At 35.9% G+C, this 24,884-nt stretch overlaps 1 protein-coding gene across 4 annotated transcripts in view; it reads left to right on the top strand.

Annotated features, from left to right (window-relative positions):
• Window positions 1-18,857, top strand: part of Ptbp2 (polypyrimidine tract binding protein 2) — a 65,180-nt gene extending 46,323 nt beyond the window's left edge. Inside the window, exons 9-14 of one of the 4 annotated variants that reach the window (XM_021157894.2) lie at window positions 11,344-11,483; window positions 12,903-12,936; window positions 13,362-13,454; window positions 16,599-16,815; window positions 16,920-16,997; window positions 17,141-18,857. In XM_021157894.2, the coding sequence (XP_021013553.1) occupies window positions 11,344-11,483; window positions 12,903-12,936; window positions 13,362-13,454; window positions 16,599-16,815; window positions 16,920-16,997; window positions 17,141-17,270 (692 nt within the window). In that variant the 3' untranslated portion in view covers window positions 17,271-18,857. Of the gene's footprint in view, window positions 1-11,328; window positions 11,484-12,902; window positions 12,937-13,361; window positions 13,455-16,598; window positions 16,816-16,919; window positions 16,998-17,137 lie in introns of all 4 variants that reach the window. The other 3 variants (XM_021157893.2, XM_021157892.2, XM_021157891.2) reach the window with 3 other exon arrangements.
• Window positions 18,858-24,884: the final 6,027 nt, after the last annotated feature.

The raw sequence follows: 24,884 nt of genomic DNA, 5'->3' as shown, positions 1-24,884 counted from the left end.
TTGAATAAAGTATCACCCATTCTTAAGATAACAGTATTAGTAGAGGTTGTGCAGTTAGTTGATGGTTATGAGGAGATAGAACATTTTTCATGAAGGTTAATTTGTACTTCTTGTGTAATGGTGCTTTTCCAAATGTGTTGGCTGTGGACATCACTGAAAATCAGTGGGAATGAGCCCAAGGCATTCATAACGTTTTTAAATATCCCAAAATATTTTAGTGAAGCAAGAGTTGAAAATTAAATGCTATTGGAATTTTTTATACCAAATTTTAGGGTTTTAGTAATTACTTATTATGTCCTCATAAAAAGACACCATAGTCATTGCACAGTCTATTTTAATATTCAGGTCATAATTTACTTGGTATAATTCTGATAAAATGTTATTGTTAATCTAGGTTTACTATGTTTCTCCCTTTTATGTGTAATCCTAAAATTACCAAGTTTATTTAAAACTTTGGAAGCTTTTTCTATTGTTGCTTTTGAGTGGGTCATTCACATGGTAATATTCTATAAATTACATTTATATGTCAATCTTCCATGTCTTCCATGTGAATCCCACATTTCTGTAATAACATTAGTAGTGATCACTGTGAATTTACTTGTTTTTATTTCTATTGTGATTTAAATCAAAGTCATATCTTAACTATCACAACAATATCCCCAGATTTCTTACCAAAACAAAATTTATCTACCACATCAAGAATTTCTGATTAATTGAGTAGAAACAAGAGTCTCACTCTGTGGTCCAGGTTCCAGTCTGGCCTTGCAAATTGCTATGTAGAACAGACTGCCCTCAAACTAAAGTGTTTTGTTCTTTAGCCTCCTGCATGCTGGGATTCCATGCCTTCCCATGTCACCAAACCAGGCAGAGGGTTTTCTTTCTCCCTCGTTTTTAAATTTATTTATTCTTTCATTGAGAGCAGTTTTTCGCTCAGATAGTATATCCTGATTATGCTTTCCCCTCCCTCTCCTCCTCCCAGTTCCATCCTACCCTCCCCGAGTCAAATCCACTCCCTTTTTATCTCTCAGTAGAAAACAAAAAGGCTTCTAAAGGATAATACCAAGAAAAAACAAAAACTATCACATCAGCATATGACAAAACTAGTAAAGAAACATCAAAAGGCGTAAGAACACATGTAGACATAGAAACTTATTAGTTTATACACTCAGGAATCTCATAAAAAACACAAAACTGGAAACCATATAAAGGCCATGTAGTATAATAAAAGAAAAAATAAATTTAAAAAAGTAAAAATAAAAATTAAAAGGAGGAAAAGGCCATGACATGACATGAGACAAGGAACCTCTTAAAGACAGTGAGTTCATTTTCTATTGGCCATCTATGGCTGAGCCTGAGGCTTTGCCCTTAAAGAGTGCTTTGTTTTTTCAATGAGACTGCCTTGAAGAAAACTAATTTTAATTCACCAGAGGTTATCAGTAGGAGATTGCTTTTAGGTTAGGAATGAGCCGTGTCCACTTCTGCTTTCGGTTCTAGAACCCTGGCGCAGACCTGAGCAGAGCGTCTGTCCCTCAGTCTGTGTGCATTGATCCTATTGATATACAGGGTTTTATGTCCTCGGTAACCTTCTTCCCCTCCGGCTTTTAAACTCTGCCCACCTCTTCTCCTGAGTTTCCTGAGCCCAGAGGTGAGGGATTTTGATCGAGGCATACCTTTTGGGGCTGAACATTTTAAGGTCTCTTCCCTCTCTCCATATTGTCTGACTGTTGGCCTATGTTTTTGTTCCTGGCTGCTAGGCAGCAATTTCTTAATGTGCCGAAATATTTAACCTGCATCAAAATTTCTTAGTTTTTTAAAAGGTATTTATTTATGTTTGGTCTTTTTAGATACAATCTCAATATGTAACTCAGGCTCCTGTGCCAGTCCCTATATTTTAAAAAAAAAAAAAAAAAAGTGGCTTTTTGTTTGTTCATTTTTTTAAGGTAGCCTTATACAGTGTAGGATTCTGAGAGAGATAATTGATGTTAGTTGTTATTTATCTGCATAATTTCTTTTTGTACTGTGATAAGCCCTCTTTTCTGTCCCAACTTCAGTTTTATTGATTTGATAAAAAAAACGAAAAACGTTAAATTAAGCTTTTAGAAAGTTGGTAGCTGTACACTGCTCTGGTTGTTTCCCTGTGGTGTCATACATTCTTCCTCTATGCACTGCGTTTGGGCTTCCTGCATCTCTGAAGAAGACACTAGCACCTGGTTCCTCCATGGCTCCTCACTTCGTTGTGCTGGAGAGTGATTGTGACTTAGTATTACCACAGGAAGCCTTCATTCTAGTTGTCTGCTAACCGGTTAGTATTCACTAGTGACTTCTGCCTTAGTATCTGTCTTTCATCAGAATGAGGAGTTTGAAAGATTGTCCTCCTTTCACATACTTCTTTTTCATTAGTTAGCAAAAACTTAAGGTTTTTTTTTCCCCCTCAATAAGCTAGACCTTTGCCTTGTCATAGAGAGTGTGTGCGAAATAATTCTGGTCTTTCACTTACTTTTGGGGATGGAAGCAGTACTGCAGACTGAACCCAGAACCTCAGACCCTTTTGGGCATATGCTATGACTCAGCCTATCCTTAAGGCAGTGTAGAACAATAAATCCCTCAGTTTCTTTGCTAACAAATACAGTTGCTAGACAAAACATTTGCATGTATTTAGTTGTTTTAATTATGACTGGGTACAAGCATTCATTGTTGCCAAGTTTATGAATTGGTACAGGGTATAGGCTAGATGATTCCCAGTATCTGCTTTATACTTTAGGACCATTGCTTCCAGATTCTCGTAGCCTGAGAGAGTAACCTAGGGAGTCATTGATGCAGTTTATTCATGTGTGATTGTTGACTCACTTGCTTTTTCTCTGACTCCAGAATGGAAGGAACTGGGCAGGGGACTTAACAAAGCTACTAATCCAAGTTTATCCCAGGTTAGATATATTTCTTTTCCCAAAGAAATGCATGCCCATAAATCAAAAAAGATCAGAAAGCAGTAGTATTTTCTTAATAAATAGCAGAAGATAATACATTGCACCTCTTGTCATAATTGTGAGAACAAAAAAAGACCCCGGTGTGACTGAGGCAGTGAAAAGTTTTCAATTTAGTCATAATAAATTGGACTTTCTTTTTTCTTTGCCTGCCCCTTCTAGCCTGTCCCTTTCACTTCTCAAATAGTCTTTGTTCTACTTCCACGTCGCTTCTTAGACTGTAGAGTATCCACATAGCACAGCACATCTGGGGGAGGGAGGCTCTTCCATCCCTCAGCAGCATCTTCCATAGCACAGACCCATCATTTTGATGAGGTCTGATTTACTGTCTTATCTTAGTGGTTTGTGGGGTTCAATCGTGAAGGTGTGGTGTCTTCTAGCACTTTTGGTTTTAGTTATTTCATCATCCACTTTGAGTAAATTTTTATATGAGGAATGAAGTTTAGGAAATTTTTTTGTCCTTGTTTCAAACTAGCTGATTCTCCCAGTCTAACCAAGGCTGAAGCTGTAGTGAGTTAAACCTGTTCTTTTTCAAATATTTTCTGGTGTGTGTCTATGTTCCATTCATGCTTGCATGTTTCTGTTGGTACCTTACTACCTTGTTTACTCTAGCTCTATATTCAGTATTATAAACATCTTTCCATCATTTTGTCATTTTCTTTCAAAATTATTTTGAATAATTTTAGTGCCTTTCTGTCAGTCTTCTGCTTTTAAAAAAAACATTTCCTGAAATTACATTTGCCATTGGTTCCCTTTTTTGTGATTCTATAACTTATGCAGAAAAATGTAAACAGCTTTTACAAGGCATTCCATTATACATGTTATATTATGTATTTTATAATAGCACCAGGAGGAAAAACCGTAAGTGAGCATTGTAGCAGTAATAGAGCTGTTTTCATTGTTTCCATAATATATGCTAGTAAGACCTGGTCTTTCATCTGTGTATGTTAAAAAAACACGAATTACTGTCGTTTTTAATATTTTTTAATTTGTTCATAGTGGTTGCTACTTCTAAAGTTTCTACTGAACCATTAGTAAAACATGCTTAGAAAGATGGAAACGCTGCTTGTTAATTTTGTGAATCAAAAGGTTCCCTTCAATTATTAAGACATTGCTAGACTTAAGTACCTTTTAAAGAGACTAGTGCTAGTGAAGAGTTGTGAACACATGAATACAAGGATTAGCAGCACTCTGTCCTGTCTCCCATTTTTTTAGTTCCTATTTAAAAATTTGACTCCACTGTCAAATACCTAGACAGATTATTTTAAGGATAGTTTCTCTCTACAGAATAAATAGAAAAATACCAGCTTAAAGAAAAACTACTTCAGATTCTATCTCTATTTAAAGTTCTTTATGTCATTTGTTGTGGCAGGAACATTTAAAATACAACCATTTACTAAGTGTTTCAGTCAGAGATAGATTGATCTAGAGAAGATGTTCTCATTAGATTGTAATATAGGTAAAAAATGCTACTGTCTAGCAACATTGTCTCATGAGAGACTTATGAAACAGTTGTGCTGCCTACTGTATAAACATATAGTGAATATAGTTAATGTACAGTATATAATACTTGATAATGTTGAATGACTTGTTGGCTTTGTATCATACCTTTTAATCATTATTTTAGGAAAGACTCCAGTAACTTGGAAAACTTACTGTAAGATAGTGTCCCATGTTATTCCAGGAGCAGTCTTGTGTTTGTATCTTGTGTTTGTGTATAATGTATGTTCAAAGATGATCTGAGAAAATGTGGGTTCTTGGTCTATTAATCTGTGTTTTATATTACTGTAGTTGGATTTTTTTGTATACTCTTAATGTTTATATCTTAATCTTTTAGAAAAGAAATTGGGGAACAACTGTCATGACACCAGTCTGTAATCTCAGAACAGGACCAAGAAGATTTAGTGTTTTAAGACTGAATAGCCTGAATTCTATAACAGTTCTATAATAGCCTTTGACTCTAGAAGATTTGTTAAAATGAAACCATGCTGCAGACTTAATTATAAGCTGACTATCGTCATGTGCACCTGTAATCCTATTTGGGAGGCTGAGGCAGGAATGTCATGAATTCAAGATCTGTCTGAACCACCTAGTGTGAGACCTTGTCTCACCAGAATAATAAAACAGAAAAATGACATGTGTGAAACTCAGAAAAGCTTTCTAAAGATGCACATTACATCTGTGTGTGCAGTTAGTGCAACAGAAGAAGATAGCTTGAGGTGAAGTTATGCAGGAGAGTTTCATCAATGAGAAAACATAAGATACATACAGAAGGTTTCAATTAGGTTCTTGATTTTAAGCATATTTTTTCATACTACTTTGAACAGAACACCAAGGTTTCTGATCATGTTTTATATTCTAGTGGGAGGTGATTACCAAGAATAGTTTTGATTTAAGATAATAAATAAATGTAGCGTTGTTTTGTGTAGAGTGAAATCTGTGATTCATGATCAGAAATACCTGATGTGTCTTCTAAAGAATCAGGAGGGTCTTATGAGCTATGGGCACAGTGTAAGCAAATATGACACAAAGTCTGCGCTGTATTTCCCAAGGGACAAGTATTTTGAATGGCACATAGAATAAATAGGAATGAGATGGTGTTACAAAAGGTTACAGAGCAAGATCTTAAGGATAATGTTATCTGTGAAATGTGAATTTTACACTGGAGTTATTAGCGTCTTAGCATCAAAAGCTTATCAAAAAATAAGCTTCCAGGCATTCTCTATTTTATGAAGATAGATTATAATTATCCAAAATGCTAATTAATGTTTGCTGAAGGATGTATTGGTTGTCTGAATAATTGAGTAAGGATGGTCAGTTTAGTTTTTAAGAAGCTGGCTTCATGGTGTATCTGGGGACTAAAGACAAGTGTACTAAATGCTTTTATTTTTATTTTTTATTTTTGTCTCAAAGAGCTTAAGATAGCATGAAATGAAATGTGGCAAAAGTAACTAAATGTATTATATTTTAATGATAGTTATTTATAAAGAATGTGGTGCACGCCTTTAATCCCAGCGCTTGGGAGGCAGAGGCAGGTGGATTTCTGAGTTCGGGGGCCAGCCTGGTCTACAATGTGAGTTCCAGGACAGCCAGGGCTATACAGAGAAACCCTGTCTCAAAAAAACCTTAAAAAAAAAAAAATGAAATGTGAAGATATCTATGAGACAGAAGGGAATTTAGCGTAAAGATTTGTTTGTTTAAAGACAGGGTCTCACTGTGAAACTTAGGCAGGCTTGCAATATGGGGCTGCTCTCCAGCTCACAAAGATCCATGTGTGTCTGACTTCCAAGTGCTAGAAGCAGAAGCATGCACTCCCATACCTAATCTAATCTAGAATTTTAAATTTTAGTCTGAATTTTGGCAAGAGCTATAGGGAGCTGTGAATTTAGAAACCAGAGATTAATACTTAAAACTTTGCTTTAATTTACAATTTTCAAAATATAAGAGAACAAGATTAAATTGTTGAAATAACATTTTGGAAGTACATAATACACATTTATTATTGTAGTAAAATGAGATTGAGGCTGAGGACATAGCTCAGTGGTAGAGTGCTTGCTTAACAATTGCAAAGCCTGGCTTTAGTCTCCAGGACCTAAAATGAAAAGTGATAGCTGTGACAGTTAGGATTAAACTCACATGTGGCTCTTGACTGCACTGTCACCACAAGATTGTCCACAGAAACATAAAGCATATTAGGAGGAAGTGTAGATTATACCCCCCCCCCAAAACCCACACAATAAATTAATGTCCAAAAGGTGTTGCCATAGGAAGGAGAAATGGCATGGTAAATAAAGAATTACCCAAGAGGGAATGTTTGCAGTGTGGCAGAATTCATAATGATAATGTTGAAGTCCAGCATTCCTATGTTGAAAATGTGATGTAGCGTCCTTGTCTGGCATACACATTTGCAGTGAGCGCAATAGTGGTGACCCCTGCCATCTACAGCTATTGTGAAAATTAAATAGAATGACACATGAAGGGGTTTCCCAGCGCCTAGCATGGAACAAGTGTTTGTTTTTCAAGCTAAAATTCTGGAATCTGTTGTAGTCGATTGGATCAAGAAGTAATGAGAATATTGATGTGTAGAAAAAAATGCCTTTTTATAGGAACATTGTAAGACATAGGAAAATTTTTCATGTTCTTATAAAAAGTTTGGACCAAAACTGACAATAGTTTGTATATTTTCCCAAAAAAACCCACTAGGAATATATTTTTAAAAAATGTTTTTTTCAAAAGAATAGCTAGGAATCGTTTGAATGCTTAGAGACTGGGTCAGCCCTTCTGTGTCATTAGTCAAAGGTGGTGAAACTTGTAAGTAGAGTTTAATGGGGGGTTCTTGGGTGATGTTTTGTGAAAGACTTGTTTTAGTGGTTTTTGAGAAAGGATTTTTGAAAAAGGCTAGGACTGGCCATTCCCACTTCTCTCCCCATGTGACCTCGCTCTCTTTCACATTACCTTTGTTGTCTTGTACCTTAACACCAGGGGTGACCTGAAGGGGCTCTTACCACATGTGATCGCCTGTAAGCCAGAAACAACTTTTTTCACAGTACTTAGTTTCAGGTTGCTTGTTATTGTAATGGAAGATGTATTAATGTACTTAGCTAAAGAATTTGTCAATCATTAAAATTGGTGCCTCTTGCTAAAATTTAAAACTTACGCATGTGACATGTTTTATTTAAGTTTTACAAAGGAGCAGTTATCTTGTAAAATTGACTTAACATTTATACATTTATGTAGAAATTCCACTAAATATTTTGTAGGTTTTCTTGTTGCCACAAGTACTTATGTAAAATCTAAAAAGTTTCTGTGTGATGACAAAGTTAATTTTTTCAGAGAAGAATATTTGGAAAAAAAGCTGATATTTGTCCACAGAGGTTTTCAAGTGTCATGGAAGCTTGCGCTGTGCCTCTGGTTTAGAAGTGAAGGTAGTTTTTCCTGTTAGCAGCCTAGGGGAGAAATAACTGCACAGCAGAACATGTTAGTAAGGGGAAATGCTGTTTGCCATAGCTCTTAAAAACCAGTGGGTCCATGTGGCAGGTGGCTTAGGACACAATTATGCAGGCCCTTTGACATCATTTCACTAACCTGCTTTGTAGCCTCTTAGCCAGGAATAGTGATAATAAATAGATTGTGGATTAGCATTTAAACAAATGTGAGCAGCACTGGGGCCTGGAAGCTCACATTTTACATTTTGGTAAGGTTCCTTATCTCTTTTCTTACTAAGAGAGAATTCGTTGCTTCTGTTTTGAACCCAAACATTCTTGGGTGAAATTTGAGCAGTCTTCTTATTAAAAGGTAATATTTATTAAAATTCAGCTTAGACTTTTAAACTGTCTCTTGAATCTATAACAATTTACATTTGCCTTTTAATTCACAATTATTCTAGGTTCATATAAATAATTCTTTCAATGACATTTCATGACCTAAAGCTTTATCTAAATATTTAACATCAAATTTGCTCCCTTATAAAACACATATGTAAAAGCCTGGAGTATTTCTTTTAAACAATTATGTTTAAATATTTAGTATTTTGAATAAATTTTCTGCTTGTTATTATTTTTTTTGATAATTTTGTTAGAGTATTGTGAATTGTTATCATGGGAAAGAAGAAAAAAGAGTTTTCCCCAAAGTGAAGTAAGTACTAAGTATACTTAGATAGAAACCTTGTTAATATTTTAATGATTATCATTATTTTTTTAAATAAAACAGGAAAACAAGAAGTGATTAGGACTGTCAGTAGTCTATAATTTTAACTGCATACCTTGATACTCCTTTTTAAATGTCATTACAGCATTCTTTCTTTGAAATGAATTGTCTGTTAAAATACCTTAGTACTTTTTAATATTAAGGGTACTGTTTATAAAATATTACCAAAGATTGTAGGCAATCTCTTAATGCCTGATAGGGAGCTCCACAAGATCAAAATATGACATTAATACTAAAATAGGTTTTGACTTTTTGATTCTTGATTTTTCTCATTGGTATGCATAGGAGTTTTATTTTGTGCATCAGCCTTAAGGCTAATAGAGTACATAATTATATGTTCTCTTGTTTTTAATTTTGTTGTAAAAATCAGTAGGTATAACTCAGACCAAAGCTTGTTTTCCTCAGTAATTTTAAGTGTAAAAGGGAGACATGAGACGAAAAGGTTTCAATTTTGTTTTAGCCTAGTTACAAAGCTCAAGGAGCTCTAGATCATAAACAAGAGATGTTAAGAGTCTAGAGGTACAGAGAAAAGACGAGATCTGAAAATTCCTGAGATTGTTTTATTTTTGTGTTAAGTTATGGTTGGGTTTTCAGTAAAAGTTTTTTGAGTTAGTGGCCTTGAGAGCATCTCCTTACCTGTTAAAATTGAAAATAGCCCATCAATGAAGTTGATTTCATTTGTTGTAGGAAAAGAGCTTACCAAATACCTGTTTTGAAGTCGTTATGTAAAAGAGAATGTGAGACTTGACAAGGAACTTTTTTTTCTGTTGCTTTTAGTGTATTAAGGTTGGTGGCTTTGTTTTGGTTTAGTTTTGCCAATATTAATTCTGAGCCTCATAAAGACCATAGAATTTAGCAACATATTACTGTTTCTTCCAAGAGGTAGCCAATTAAAGCTATTAAAACAAAGAAATGATTTGACAATATAATTACTACTTCTCGTATTTCCACTATTATTAAATAATTGTATTGTCAGCCAAACCACCTAAAAATGCTGGGTATTTTCCTGTGTAGCTTTGTTTGTAAGCATGGAGAGGTCACTTACCAAGAGAATATAAGAGAAAAAATACTGAGTGTGAGTGTCTAGTTTATAAGTGTGTATATGTCCCCTGACAAAAAGTAAAGTTATTGTTTAGATGTTAAATGGAAATAACCTGTGAGGTGTGGTGAGAAGATCTGTATTTAATGTGAAGAAGTAAGTCAGGGCCAAGTAGATGTCCTGCTGGGTAAAGAAAGTCCTGTCATGTCAAGCATAAGGACCTAAGCCCAAATCCCCAGAACCAGTGTGAAAAAGCCTAGCAGGGCAGCACCACTCTAACTCGTGCCTGGCCAGGTCAGAGGCTGTGAAAACCTATCATCCAGCCAGCCTCGCTGAGTCAGCCTGGGCTTCAAGAGAGACACTCAACTCAGAACACAAAGGCAAAGAGCAGTATATGATTCTTCCACATGTGCACAATTATCTTATCAAGCATACATACCACATACAAGAAGAAATAAAATGGGCTAATAACTAAAAGAATATTGTGTCATGATTGTTCAGAAGGTATGATGATACTGGTTTTATTATTTTAGCCTTTGTAATTTTATTTAAGTTAGAACATTCAGAAACAAATGTAATCCCCAAGGAAAGTGGACAAAAAAACTGCAAAAGACACTCACCCAGAACAATTTATAATTGAGAATCTTTTGTGTACCTACCTTTAGTAGGGTGCACACAGAAGAGGAAGAAAGCCTGAATGATGAGGAAATTGGAGGAGATTTTTTTCATGTAGAAACTTAGGAATTTTCACTCTAAATTGTTGAAACTTCCGTAAACCCATCTAAAAGCTGACAGGCAAAGTATGATCCCGACTAGTGAAGTAGCAGTAGCCCCAGAGTAATGCATAAGAACAAGAACGCTATAAAAAGAAGAGAAACACAATGTGAATTTACAAAGCCACAGTGAAGGACTGTTTCTAAGCAAGTATGTCATTAGATCTGGGTCATTTAAGTGTAGTGCTGGGGCCATTTTTATGTCAAGGTGTAAACTCTGTACTGATTTGGATTATACTTGGCAACAAATAACAAATACTAGGTAAATGAGAATTTAAGGGTTGAAAGTGTTTGGAGGTTCATTTTGTTTCTACTTCAGTATGAAATTGAGAATGCAACTTGTCACGTTTTTAGGACATTTATATGAATTGTTTAGGTGGATTTGTCTGTACTAACTGAATTTTGTATGAAAACAAATTTGTTCATAGGAAGTGAACTATATTTGTTTGTTATGTAGCAGTGGGAAGTATCACTGTGTTAAACGGTTTCTTATACCTACCTCTCACTGTAAATGGTGGAAATGAGTGAGGGAAGATTTATTCTTCATGCTTTGTTAGCTTTTCCATAGGGAAGATAAAGGACTACCATGTATGTAATATGTTAACATTATACAGGTATGTACCTTAGTTCAAATAATAAACGACTGTTGAAATCAATTATTTTTCTATAACTGCTCCACACCAACAAAACACTTTTCTAAACATAAAAAAAATTGACTTACAGGAACCATTTGGAACGGTCACCCATAAGCCATGCAGCCATTGTGCTTAAATTGGTTTTGTAAACGACTTGTGTGTGTTTCGTAAAATATGCTTTATTTTAAAATTAGGGCTTCCTGTTGCAGCTGTTCCAGGGGCTCTCAGTCCTTTGGCTATTCCAAACGCTGCTGCAGCAGCTGCTGCCGCTGCCGCTGGCCGAGTGGGCATGCCTGGAGTCTCAGCTGGTGGCAATACAGTCCTGTTGGTTAGCAATTTAAATGAAGAGGTTAGTGAAATCATTTTTAATGGCTTTTTCATCTCCATTTCATTTGTGAAAGTTTTTCATATTTCATTTTGCACTTGCCTTTCTTTTTATGTATATTCATTAGCCAAAATATCTTTTGTATTTCTGCTTCTGAATAAAATCTCCGTACTTGTTTAGTTAGTGCTGTTTCTCTAGACAGTCATATATCTTTATATATGTATATAGATTCTAATATAGCTACCTATTTTTCCTAAGAAAAATATGGTGAAGTACCGTAGTCTGGCTTTTTATTTTTCTGTTATTCTCAAAGGCAAATGTGATCTACTTTGCAAGTGTAACTGTGAAATGATTTTGCTCTTTGCCTTTTCTAATGATTTGCTTGTTCATTTCATGCTTATGTGTCATTGAGTTTTTTTTAATCTTATTTTATGTGAACTACTCTAATGCATTTTTCTTTGAAGGTTCTTCCAAAGATCTTGACGAGGCACTCTTCCAGTCTTTCTTAGTAATTTTTTCTTTGCAGTTTTTTAGTCATTGTCTTCTACAAATATATATTTCAACTTTACCCTGCACCCTTTTGTTAAATATAGTTGCTATTATTTTCTTCAGTTGTACATTTATGTCTGATATATTTTATTTTGATTGCTATGAAAGCTGGTATGAAATGTGGGACCCTCAAATGTATCAGTTTATGATGTCTAATTTGAGTATTTGTCTCATTTTTGGTTGGCCTCTGTTAATAATAAACATAACCTAATTTTGTCTTTTAGTAATGTTATCATTCACAGTTCTGCATGCTAAAATGTTTGAATCAGAGTGCCTTTACAACTTGCCTGCATTTCATAACCAGCCATGCTTATGCAGTTAAAGTTCAAAGTTTAAAGCCCTATGCATGCGTCCCTTCCCATGTTGAGATGAAATGCTGTATTTACTCTTTGATAGATATGTACTTTACCCATATTTGTCTTGGATGACTACATTTTGCTCAGTTTTTCTTGTACAGTACATAAACCAACCATTTTCTGACCAAATTCCTGCATTTCCTATGTACTGACCTATATTTTATTTTTTTTTGTTCCCCAATTCCTTATTTTTTTCTTCTGCATTGCTGTTTCCCTTCCCCATTTCATCCTTTTCCCTGTGTGTTCACCTCCCCTTTCCTTGTCTTCTCCCAAATGCCCGTTCCCTTCCCTGTCTTATCCTTATTTTCCTTGTCCTTGTCTTCATTCCCTGTCTCCATTCCCTATGTTCATGCTTCTGTGCTTGAACAAATGTTCCTCGGACCAACTTGCCCCAATTAACCGCCTTGAACCATGATCCATGACCACCTCACCATTCTGCGGGAACCACCCTTCGTTATGGATGATCTGTTCATCTCCGCTCTTCCTCGACTCTTCTCTCTTCTTGTCTTACGCTGCTTGCTCTTCTCTCCTTCTAAAGATGGTTACGCCCCAAAGTCTGTTTACCCTCTTCGGTATGTTATTGTTAGCACTATACTTTTATTATTGATTTGATTTTTTTTGTTTCACCTTAATTCTTATTTGTAGCTAGCACTTTGGCTTAAAGTTGAATAGTAAATCTTTTGCTATTTTTCTTTGCTATTTAAAACTCTCCATAGACACAAAGTTTGTTTTAATGCATGCTGATTTATTTTGCATGGTTTTTAATTTAATATCATTCACATAGCTTTGAGGGTTTATCAAAAATTATTCTTTTCAAAATTCACTGTTCAAAATCTTGTTCTTCTTTATTCATTTGTGTAAATGGTGAGATTGAGTGAGTGATCATGTTGATGTCTGAATGTTTCATTGATGTGTCAGAAAGATAATCAATCGTTAGCTGACTTTCACATAAAATTAATTCCATTTCTGGATTACCTCTCTGTGGCTCCACAAAAAGGTGTTTATGGAGATGTGCAGCGTGTGAAGATTTTGTACAATAAGAAAGACAGTGCTCTGATACAGATGGCTGATGGGAACCAGTCCCAGCTCGGTAAGAGGGGGCTACAATCCCTATTCACTGAAATTCTACATTCAAATGCAGTAGTCCATATCTGTGACTAAAACCAGACCCTTTTAATTAAGAGATCATTTGTGACTTTTTAATGATCAAGTCTGAAAATGTCATGTTAACTTTTATATTTTTATAGTTTATACATGGTGAGTCTGTGTTTTGCTTTCTTCCTAACAAATTGAGCACAGCTTTATGGAAAAGGCTGTTAGCCCAAAAGCTGAAGTGACTTTTGGTTAAGAGTTCTATTCCTGTGTATCTCCTGTATTAGAAATAATTTTTCATACAGGCCATAAAATCCTATTCAGTGTCCTTGTGTTTTTCTAAAATCACTTTAGATTTTGACTCAGTTTGGCAGTGGAAAGGGAAATATCTTTGAGTTGCTAAGTTTTACAAAACAACAAATCTTCACCAATGGTTAATCCAAAGGCATAAAATGTAATTCAGTCAAGTTGCAGATATATCACTGTCTTTCACACATGCTTCAGTGTAGAACACAACTGCATGCTCAGAATGTGATTATTTGTAACTATCACCAGGCTCTTAGCTTCTAATTTGATTCATTACAATTCAAGAATGATGCTACCTTTTTCTGACTGCATTCACATTTTTAAACTTTGGAATTTACCATTTTGATGGGATTAATTGTTACAACAATCGGGAGCTTTGTGAACTTGGTAGGTCAGATACAAAACTATCTGATTTTTCTGGTTTAAAGTGGCAATACATATTTTAAATGTGCTAGTAGCTTAAACATTGGTATTTGGTATGTCATTTTCTCCTGGGTTTATGAACATGCTTTTCTTCTGAGGTGAGTTGTTGCTATTTTGTTATCACTGAATTTATTTATTTATTTATTTATTTATTTATTTTTTAATGCTGGGTATCAAATCCAGAGATTTGTACATGCTAGGCAAGTTCTCTGAGCTAAAGCCCCAGCTCAGTGTTGTTTTTGTATAGTGCCTTTATATGTAAGTAACATTTGACATATACTCATGAACAAAAACATTTTCAGGTACTTCCTTCTCTTATTTGTATTTGAATATGACTTTATCTTCCTTTAATTAATAACAAGTCATCATGAGATAAGGGGACTAACACCTTTATTCAGAACACTTTTTGTTTTCATTTTATATAAAGACTTACTTTAAACAAGTGGTACCTTAATCCTTATTGTGCTTGATTGTCACAACAAAATACTATGATGTAAAGTTGAAACAACAGAAAGTAGTTTGCTGGAAGTTGTGGCTGACATGTTTGCAGATGAAGGTGCTGATACCCATGGAAGGCTGTCCTGTTGAGCCTGGTTACAGCGCTTTTGCCTGCCACTCCTGTTTGTGCCCAGCGTGAGCATACTGAGTGGATTTACTTCTTTCTTTGCTTCTACAGAGTTTCTGACCGAGAAACTTAAAGAAAATAGGGTTTACTTTTAGCTTACAATTTGAAGGTTTGGTCCATCACAATGAGGCAGTCACATCAGCAAATGCTTGAGGTAGCTGGCCACAGTGAGGTCATAGCCAGGAATCAGAGTGGTGAATTAAAGTTAGCTGGGATACAGCTTGCTTTTTATAATCTTATGTTGTCTAGAATGCAAGCCCATGGGATATTGCTGTCCTTAGTTATTGTGTACATTCCCATCTGAGTTCATCTAGATCCCTGCTGTGACTCTTTAATACAGTTTATTATATCTATCGTGACCCTTTCAACCATAAAATTTTGTTGTTACTTCACAACTAATTTTGTTATTGCTATAGTCTAAATACTTGACATGCCGGATATCTGATGTATGACTTCCGTGAAACGATCACTTGATCCCCAAAGGTGACAGCCGACAGGTTGAGAAGTACTGATCTAGTTAATCCTTCAGGGGCTTGTCTCTTAGGTGTTCTAGATCCTGTTGTGTTAACACTCGGTATAAACCATTGTGTAAAACCCTTCAATACAAAGTGAAGTATCTTTTAAAAATAGCCTCCCTCTCCCCTCCTCCCTTAATGTGCCTAGACTTGTGACTAAAGAAAACACTTAACTCTTTGCTAATATTAGGCAAGTTCTCAGACTGGAGCGATGGCTCAGCCATTAAAGGCTAGGTTAACAACCAAATATATTAGCCAAGTTCTCTTCTTTGGAAGACAACCTGACAGGTACCTAAGGAAGCCATATGATATCTTCTTACCATGTGCTGTGTTTTGTCTTCATGTGTCCTAGAATTTGAAGGGAAAAAATAATCAAATGATTTGAATAAATTATGGTGACTTTAAATGAAGGTATAGGGTATCCATTAGATGATATTTAGTGAGATATGAACTTCTGCAATAGATGGTTAAAATGCCTCTGTAGAATTGACTTCATAAAAATTATTTGACAAAATTGAGAGAAGTGTTAGAGAATACTTTCTAGCCAGAGAGCATTATAAAAAATACACTACTAAGATGCCATTACGTTATGGCTTGGATAGTGTCTTACAGCATCATTCCCAACACAAGCTGTTACTGCATCCCAGCAATTAATATTCTGTGCAAAAAGGCTGGGAGGAATGCAAGGGTCAGGCTGGGAAATGTAACTACATTAAAGAGTAAGTTTAGATTTTGTTCCCAGGGATGTTTATTAAGTGATGCCATGGTCAGAGTTATAACCTGTGAAAGTCTTTTAACTGATCTCTCTCTGTATAGAATGGATGGGGGTTAGAAACAGAGAGATCCAATAGCAAAGCAGGTAAGGAAATGGAGTTACCCAGATCTAGTGATTAGTGAGAAATAGAGGGAGCATGAATTTGATAGGGATTGAGAGGACATCCCAACCCTACTGCCCAGGAGTTGTAACACACTAGGAAGCCAAGCAGCAGGAGGGAGGATAACACTAGGGGTGACAACTACGTTTTTCTTGTGGCCATTAAAATCCAGTTCATCATCAGGATTCTTATAGTAGATGCTTGTAGACGTTGTTCTTGTTCTATGAAGGAAGTGTTTTGGTACAATACTTTGTCTAGTAAAAATAAAAAATGGTAATAAATAAATAAATAAATAAATAAATAAATTTTTAAGTTGTAAGAAAATTCAGAATTTCCAAATTAGAAGTACTTTTATACTAAACTTTTGATATTTTAATAGATATTCTTTATTTTCCTAGCCATGAATCATCTTAATGGGCAGAAGATGTATGGAAAAATTATTCGTGTTACTCTCTCTAAACATCAGACTGTGCAACTACCTCGAGAGGGACTTGATGATCAAGGGCTAACAAAAGATTTTGGGAATTCACCACTGCACCGTTTTAAAAAGCCGGGATCCAAAAACTTTCAGAACATTTTCCCTCCTTCTGCTACCCTTCACCTGTCTAACATCCCGTGAGTATCTATTTCAGCTCATGACTGAGCACAGTCATATTGTCAGCAAAGCAGGTCTATGGTTATCTGTATTCATCTGGACTCTCCCTGTCTTCTTTTTCTAGCCCTTCTGTAGCAGAAGAGGATCTGCGAACTCTGTTTGCCAACACCGGGGGCACTGTGAAAGCATTTAAGTTTTTTCAGTAAGCAAGCTTCTTTGTCTTAAAATGTGGGACTTGATAGAAATTAATTTTTTTTCAAATGTATCTATTTACCTCAAATGGGTGAAAATCAGTGTTTAAACTCTTCTTATGAAGTATCTAATTTCATAATTTTGTTTCAGAAGAGATCACAAAATGGCTCTTCTTCAGATGGCAACAGTGGAGGAAGCTATTCAGGCTTTGATTGATCTTCATAATTATAACCTTGGAGAAAACCATCATCTGAGAGTGTCTTTCTCCAAGTCAACAATCTAAGCACGGGAGATGAAGATGGCGGGCAGATCCCATTGTTTGGTGTCATCACCTATTGACTGTTGAGAAAAGTGGGGACCAGAGTTTGATTTTTCATGCTGTTATCATTCCTTGGTTATAAAGTGAAATGGCATATGTAAAGGCAGAGTTGCTAACTGCTGTGGTTCATCTGTTCCATAGGGAAGCCATTTTTGTCTGTTTAAACTTTTAGTTTAATTTTGCTTTTTTTTTTTTTTTTCCAACTTAGTTGACATACGTGCCTTACAAAGGAAAACTAGTGTTGCTATTGTGCATTTACTAGGAAAAAGGAATTGGTTGTTTAGGGCACATCGTTATGTGGGAATTAAAATATGTTTGGGCAGGGGTGTGTCAAAAGGTTAAGTTTTTATTTCTCCTGCTTGGAACTTTCTTTGAATTATTGGCTTATCACATTTCTTTCTATTTAATCTAATAAGATACTTGATACTGAGAGTATAAAACAGCATTTTTAGTTTTTATTATCTTAGGCTTTATTGCTTTTGAAAACATTGGCCTTTTGTATCTCACAAATCTGGTCTAGATTCAGTTATGAATGTAGGCATTAGTTAAAATTAACAAGATGCAGAGTATTAATTTCTTAAGACAAGTGATTTCTGTAAGTTTGAGCCCTATGTGGAAAGCATTGTGGAACCTTAACCTTTTTGTACACACTCTTGTGGGACGTGTCATATAAATGTCAGCACTAAGTAATGTCTTGTTTGTGGCTGAATATTTTTCGTAGATGTTTTTGAAGTTGACATGACTTACGTGCATTTAAATATATATTGCCATCCTTAGTTTGTAATTAAGATTTGGAAATGGTTGTGGATTTCTGAGCATGTGCAGACTGGTCTAGCTAGTTCAGGAACTGGTGCATGTATTTTTCAAAGACAAAGAAAGTGTACTGCGAAAACTTGCAGGAAGATTAATTTTGTGGCAGTTTTCTAAAACTGACAACCAGGTGGGACCAAAGTTTATGTGCCTTTAGTCTTAATTTACCTTGCATTGTAATATTCAGTTTTAATAAATCTTCAAAATATTTTGTATTTAGGAATAGATCTGACTTTAATAAAAACATGGCTCAGAATCTACAGGTCAAATTTATTTGAACAGTTCTTGTCAATCTGAATTGTTGATTCTGTTAAATGACCAATACTTTTTGAAATTGATGTACTTAGTTTCAAGATTCATAGATTCTGTTATCTATGTAGACAGAATGGTCATGTATATTTTCTATTAGTTGAGTTTTTACATCTTTAGAAATGTAAAATTCAGTATAGTTTGAAAGCGGCACAATTAAAAATTAATTTTCTAACAAAGTTGGGAGGTTTGATGGTTGTTTAATTTCACTTTGTGTGTACTCTGCTTACCTCTGTAGCATGCTCAATAAACACTTCTGTAGCTCTGTATTCACCTTTTCTGTCTTTCTCTGCTGCCTTTTCTCTCTCTCCTTTGTTTTCACTCCACTGTGCTTCTGAATTCATGTTTACTCTCTGCCAGGGTGGGAAAGGAGTAATACTATTACAATCCTATGGCTTTATACCATAAATAAATCTAGATGCTGTGAAAATGTACCAGCTGTTCCTTTTTTTAATGCAAAAGACGGTAACTGCTTTTTCAGGAGGACACATATTAAACATTTCCCACCCTGTTTATAATCTGCTTTAAAGACATAACTTCTATTGTAGCTTGTTAATTCTCTCTATCTCTTTTGTTGTTGTTGTTGTTTTCCCGTAGATTTATGCACTAATAGGTCTTTTGGATTTGCCATGCTCTCTTGCTGCAGTTTCATCTTTCATCTTTGTGTCTGCTCAAGATTTCCTACTAATTTTAGACTACTACTGAGTTTTAACAAAGGGTTCTGCTGTTACTGGAAAGAAAGGGCTATGGCATTGGCTTCTATTTGAGTGCCATAGGGTATATACATGCAGGCTTTTAAACAGCAGGTGCTGTCCTCTTCACTCTTTATACTGATGCTGGCATCGAGTTATTTTTTTTGGTAACTTTATATATATAAATACTGGTATCAATTAACTTTGGTGTTAATACATGTATACCTCAAAGTCACACACTGGGCATTAGGGTCATTTTATAAAAATGAAGGATCATGTTTAAAAGTATTGTTCTTTTCACAAGAGTGTACTCAACTCCAAGAAATACAGTAAGTAAGAATGGTTCCGTTTTAGAGTTAAGAATTTGAGTGTTGCTCTTGTTTGTTTGTTTTTAAAGTGATGTTGCAGTATTGTGACCAGGTACAGGGAGATCAGCTATGCCTTAATTCTGTTAGTTTACAACCAGCACTGGGACAGAACCGCTTTAAGTGTGGTTTTCTTCGGGATTGCATGGAGGCTCCAATACTTGAAAATAGATGTTTCTCTTTGTTTCAGGTAGTTCTTTGTAGGTTACAGTTGCTTAAAAGGAAAAACAAGGTTCTAGGCTATGTTAAGACACTGGGAGGAGTTCCAGATCGCTCTCTAATGACAGAGCCAAGGTCCCTCCCTGCCTCCTGCCCATCCAGGGTGTGGCTGGCTTTACCCTCTTTTAATAATTTCCATCAATATGGTCTTATTTTAAAAGTATCAAGATACTGAAGTGGGAAGTTTGCCATCTAGAATTCTTAAAGTTCAGTGCATTAGATTAGAATAGCACTCTAGCAAAAGAACAGGAGGTAAACGTCCTGTTGCTTTATGTTGTTATGTTCACTGCCTCAGTCTCTCACACTAGCCTTACAGCATTTTCACTGTTCAACTGCTTTGTTAGTAAAAGCTTTCTCTTGGGAATTTAGAAACAAATGAATTGAATTTTTATAATTGAGAGAAAAACTTTCTTTTAATAACCAAGATTGGCTTTTGACAATGTGTTTCAAATCACCTACATAAGAAGGGCATTCATATTAATCACATTTTATGTTGGACACCTGTTTCTTTGTGGGAAATCCACTAAGACCTTTGCCAGGAAGAAGATAACAGTTCTATGAAATCGGTAAAAATTCTGTTAACAATATTGAGGTTTTTAAGGTTAGGATAAGAAACTATGTTAATTGACATAATTAGTTCACGTATATCTGTTTAAACTACCAGATGTATAGTTTCAGAGGAAGGACAATTTTCCTAAATCTAAAAGTAAAATGGAGTCCATAAAGTTACATCCCCAGTACTCAGGAAGCTGATGCAGGAGGATTGCTGTTTGAGTTTTAGGGTAGGCTGTGCCAGCTGTGGCACTCTGTGTTAAGCAAAAAAAATGTTAAGTGCCAGTATTCCTACCTTGCCAGGTTTGCCTGAAGGAAACATAGTTATCAACACTCCATATCGTCCCACTGTCTTCCTCACTGTTGCAAAGAAATGTTTGTTAATGTTTTAAAATCACCCAAATGCTACTTGTTAACAGTAGAGTGCCGTTACAGAATGCATCCTAGAGCTCAAGGATGCCCAGCCTCAAATTTCATTTGAACTACTTGATAGTTGAGTAATAAAGTATAGCTTTTTGGAGTTACAGACTCCATATAAAAGGAGATTATGTATAAGCCTTTACAATTTGCTGTGAAACTTGAAGATAATTCTAACCGTACTAAAGATTTTTCCAGCATAAGATGGAAAAAAACGGCATAATTTTCTGAGTAACCCAGGACTTTATACAAAATGGGAACATCGGTCTCCACTCAGAACATAAGAATATAGAATTATTTCATGAAATTGAGCACACAAAGGGTTCTATTTCAGCTGAACACTGCTTTCTAGAAAGTCTGATAAGAAATGTGAGAAATTATTAAACTGGTATTGGAGTGTTGGCTGGTTGTCAGTCTCCATGACATAGTCGTTTAAGAAGTCTTACATAGACTCTTTTATTTCCTGTAGGTTATCTTCGTAGTGTGATTTTGTGAGTAGTGTACATTTTAAAGTTACATTATAAGTAATTCAAAGTAAAAACAAGTCTATAAAGATGGAGAGAACATTATGCATCAGAGCTGCCCACCGGCTCTGCTGAGTGTACACTGCCTTGCCTGCCCCCTTTTCTACCTCTTTCCCATCTTTTTTATTCTTTTTTTATTAGATATTTTCTTTATTTACAAAAGAAGTCATTAGATATGCACTCACTGATAATTGGATATTAGCCCAGAAACTTAGAATACCCAAGATACAATTTGCAAAACACAAGAAAATCAAGAGGGAAGACCAATGGGTGGATATTTCATTTCTCCTTAGAACAGGGAACAAAATACCCATGAAAGGAGTTCCAGGGACAAAGTTTGGAGCTAAGACGAAAGGATGGACTATCCAGAGACTACCTCTTTCCCATCTTAGGACCTACCTCATTTTGGCACTGGAGACAATCTTTACCTTGACTTTAGTGTTTTATTCAGTAGTTGCTTTCCAAAGAATTTATTTTGTATTCTGTCATTGTGTTTAAGCTTAACTTTCTATGAACGTAAATACTATAAGAGCCAAGCTGCTGTATGTTTTTTTTCCTTTTGTGCATTACAGTTCCTAGTTAAGATTGGGATATTAAGACAGTGATAACTGATACCCTTTTTTAAAGAAGTTTTATGACCCTCTTCAGTAAATAGTTTGGTTGACAAAGAATATTCAACTTCTCTCCTTTTGTCCCTTTTATCTGGTATTAGTGTTGTGTCTCTCTTCTTTAAGCCAACAAAACTGAATTTTTGTTTTATATATATAAGAAAATTAAGATAAATTCAACCTTGGTTTCCCTTCACCACCCAACCCTCCTTCATTTTAATGCATAATTATTCAAGAATGTTCATCAAGACTATATTTCTCCTTAACCGTATTTTATCTTTGGGTACATCTGTCTTTTCTCTAATAATCTGAGTAATTTTAACTTTTCAGCATTGCATTTCTTTCTTGCTACTCAACACAACCACAAACCAAGGTCGGTTGCTGTCACCTAGGCCTTAACATCAGGAACCTCTGACCTGAGTTAGCATTTGGGCAAGATTCCTGCACATACAAGTTTGAGGCACAGGAGTGAGGATGTTTTTGCTGTTTTCTTTGAGTACATTTTGTTCTATTTCATTAGCAGTTTTACATAAGAATTAGCAGTTCTGGCGAGACTAGATGAAGTAACAAGCAGCACACATTAGTAGTGACTTTCATTAACCGAGATACAGGGCACTAGGTTCCTAGTCCACCCTTGACTTGAATTATATGAATTAAGAGAAATACAAGTTGCTCTTAGATTTAATAAAGAGAATCTTTGAATTGATATGTGGTTGAAGTTAGTTTGGCTTGTATTTAATGCTGAGTGTTAGCATAGAAGGAAAAGGGAGATTTCCACAAGAGCTGACTTAAAAGTAATTGTAAATTACCTCTAGCCCGGACTTGGTCAACATATTAAGAAAGAAGGCAGCCCTGGGTCTTTAGTAAATCATTTTCCTTTCACTTTGTACCTTTAAAGTGCCCTTTCTCACCTCCTGGAAGAAGAGATCCCAAAGGACTTAGCTGTTGAGAAGTGTGCCTGCAAGGGCCACTCCCCCTGCAGCACAGCATGTGTCTGGTGTCTGTCCTGTTCTGCCTTGCTGTCTCCTGCTCTGCTCGTTGCTATCCAATCTTCCCCTGCTTCAGCTGCCCATCCCTACACTCTATTTCATCATTCTCTTTGAAATTTACTTTCTCTTGCTCCTCTGATTTAAAATTGTAATCACTTGTAACTTTTTTGTTGCTTTTGGCTAATGAACTGACAAATGATGATGCATTGTATGTATATAATAAGGTATTTTACTGTATTTTTTTGGTCTGGTTTGGCTTAACTTTCTTATATGTGCACACACACCCAACAACAACAAAATCCCAAGCAAATCTAGATTGTGGTAGTTGTTCTGGTTTCCTGAAACTTGAAAGTTCTAAGTGTTCTCCCCGACCCCCAAATGTGTTTAATGGAGGAAACATTGTCGGTTTGGCTAGAACTCCTTAAAGAAGGTCACAGTTCTCTGAAGCCATTCCAGTTCATAATGTCAGTAGAAGCTGTCTCAGGGACAATGGATGTTGCTTCTGTGGTTGTTTGAGCTCTTCTCTAAGTCTGGAATGTTCTGATATGAAAGCACTTAGTTACAGAGGCATCTGTAGAGTATAAGCACTGATGACACTGTCACTGTATGGTGTTGAGACCTCATTATACTGTGGTGAGACCTTCGTCAGCCTTAGTTTTCACTTCTGTGAAGTAGATAATCACTGCCTCTATTGACCTGTGAAGACCACATGAAAGAGTCCCATTTCATTGTCAGCTTTCTCTTGTCCCTGTTGTGGTATTTGGCATTTCCTTTAGGAAGGGTCCCCTGCCCTACCTGCTTTTGGCTTATTTTAAATCTTCAGAAGATACTCGGTGTATGTTATCTATTGGAGGGCGAACAGACACAAAGAGCCCCCATGGCACCTTAAAAATAAAAAGTGCACTTTGATATATCAGGGAACAGCTTAAATGTGAATTTCATGTTTGCTTCGTGGTTCTTTGGAAAAGCTACAAAATGGAAGCAGGAGACAACCCAGCTGAACTAAGCTGGGTAAGGAATACACAAATGCCCACATGCACCTCATCATGTATGGTCTGCTTCCGAGTCCTCCGTGTTAAGGACCACACTGGTCTCCATTGTGGACTTACTTCAGATAAGCCCCCTGCCAATCATTCCTATTAAGCTACTGCCCTCCTTCATTCCTTTCCTCAAACACATGCCAATACATCTTCAGACTGAAAAGTTGTATTTACAGCATTAAACATTTTAACCACTTAACATGGAAGATTATGCTGCTGTTTTTGAGTCTTTGGCACCGATAAAGATTTTGAGTGCCTTATTGCAACCTTATGGTGTTTCCTTATGTCCCATTTTTGCCAAGTGTGGCAAGAAGTGACCATTTTGGTTGTGTGTAGTAAAGTTCATATTGTTGCAGCATATAGCAAAAGGATGTAAAGTTGGACTTTGAAAAACAAGATTGGGTTTCCAGTTACTAATCACAGTAAGTTGGTCCCCAAAAGTTAGTTCTCGGCTCCTTTCCTCACCAATGAAATGGAGTTGCTAGTCTGTCTTTGCCTGGTTAAGTCTCAAGGGGGTAGTTAGTAGTAACTACAAATTATCAAGTGCCATGGGAATATGTTTGGTAAGGGCCTTTTGCACTAATTTCTGGATGATGACATTACAGTTTTCTGAGTGAACAGATTTTCATCCTCAAAACACCTATGTTATACATGAATAACTTAACTACAAGCGAGCAGAAGAAACAAAATTTAGCCTTGAGGATTGTCATTAAATGACCAGTATTGATTTCAAGTCTGCACCCTTTTAAAAATAAGAATTTTTGTCACCCACTAACGATTTGAAGTCAAATGTGAGCCTGAGGTTGTTGCCATGTACACTAGTTTGACTAGTCAGCCGAGGCCACAGGTATACTAACATGACTGACTGACTTTTTTCCACAAGAGCCGCCTTCCTATCTGCTATGCTCTAAGTTTAAAAATACAGATGATAGACATCCTGTGCTGACATATACTTTTAGCCTCTTGAGGATCATCCCTCATATTACAAATACCTACTAATAATCCAGCTTAGAAAACTGATGGAGAATGTCCACTAAAGTATACTTCTGTCAT

This window comes from Mus caroli, chromosome 3 (assembly GCF_900094665.2).
Source record: "Mus caroli chromosome 3, CAROLI_EIJ_v1.1, whole genome shotgun sequence".
Classification (NCBI taxonomy): Eukaryota; Metazoa; Chordata; class Mammalia; order Rodentia; family Muridae; genus Mus; species Mus caroli.
The sequence above is the reverse complement of the archived record's forward strand: the minus strand, read 5'-3'. Positions and strand labels throughout refer to the sequence as shown.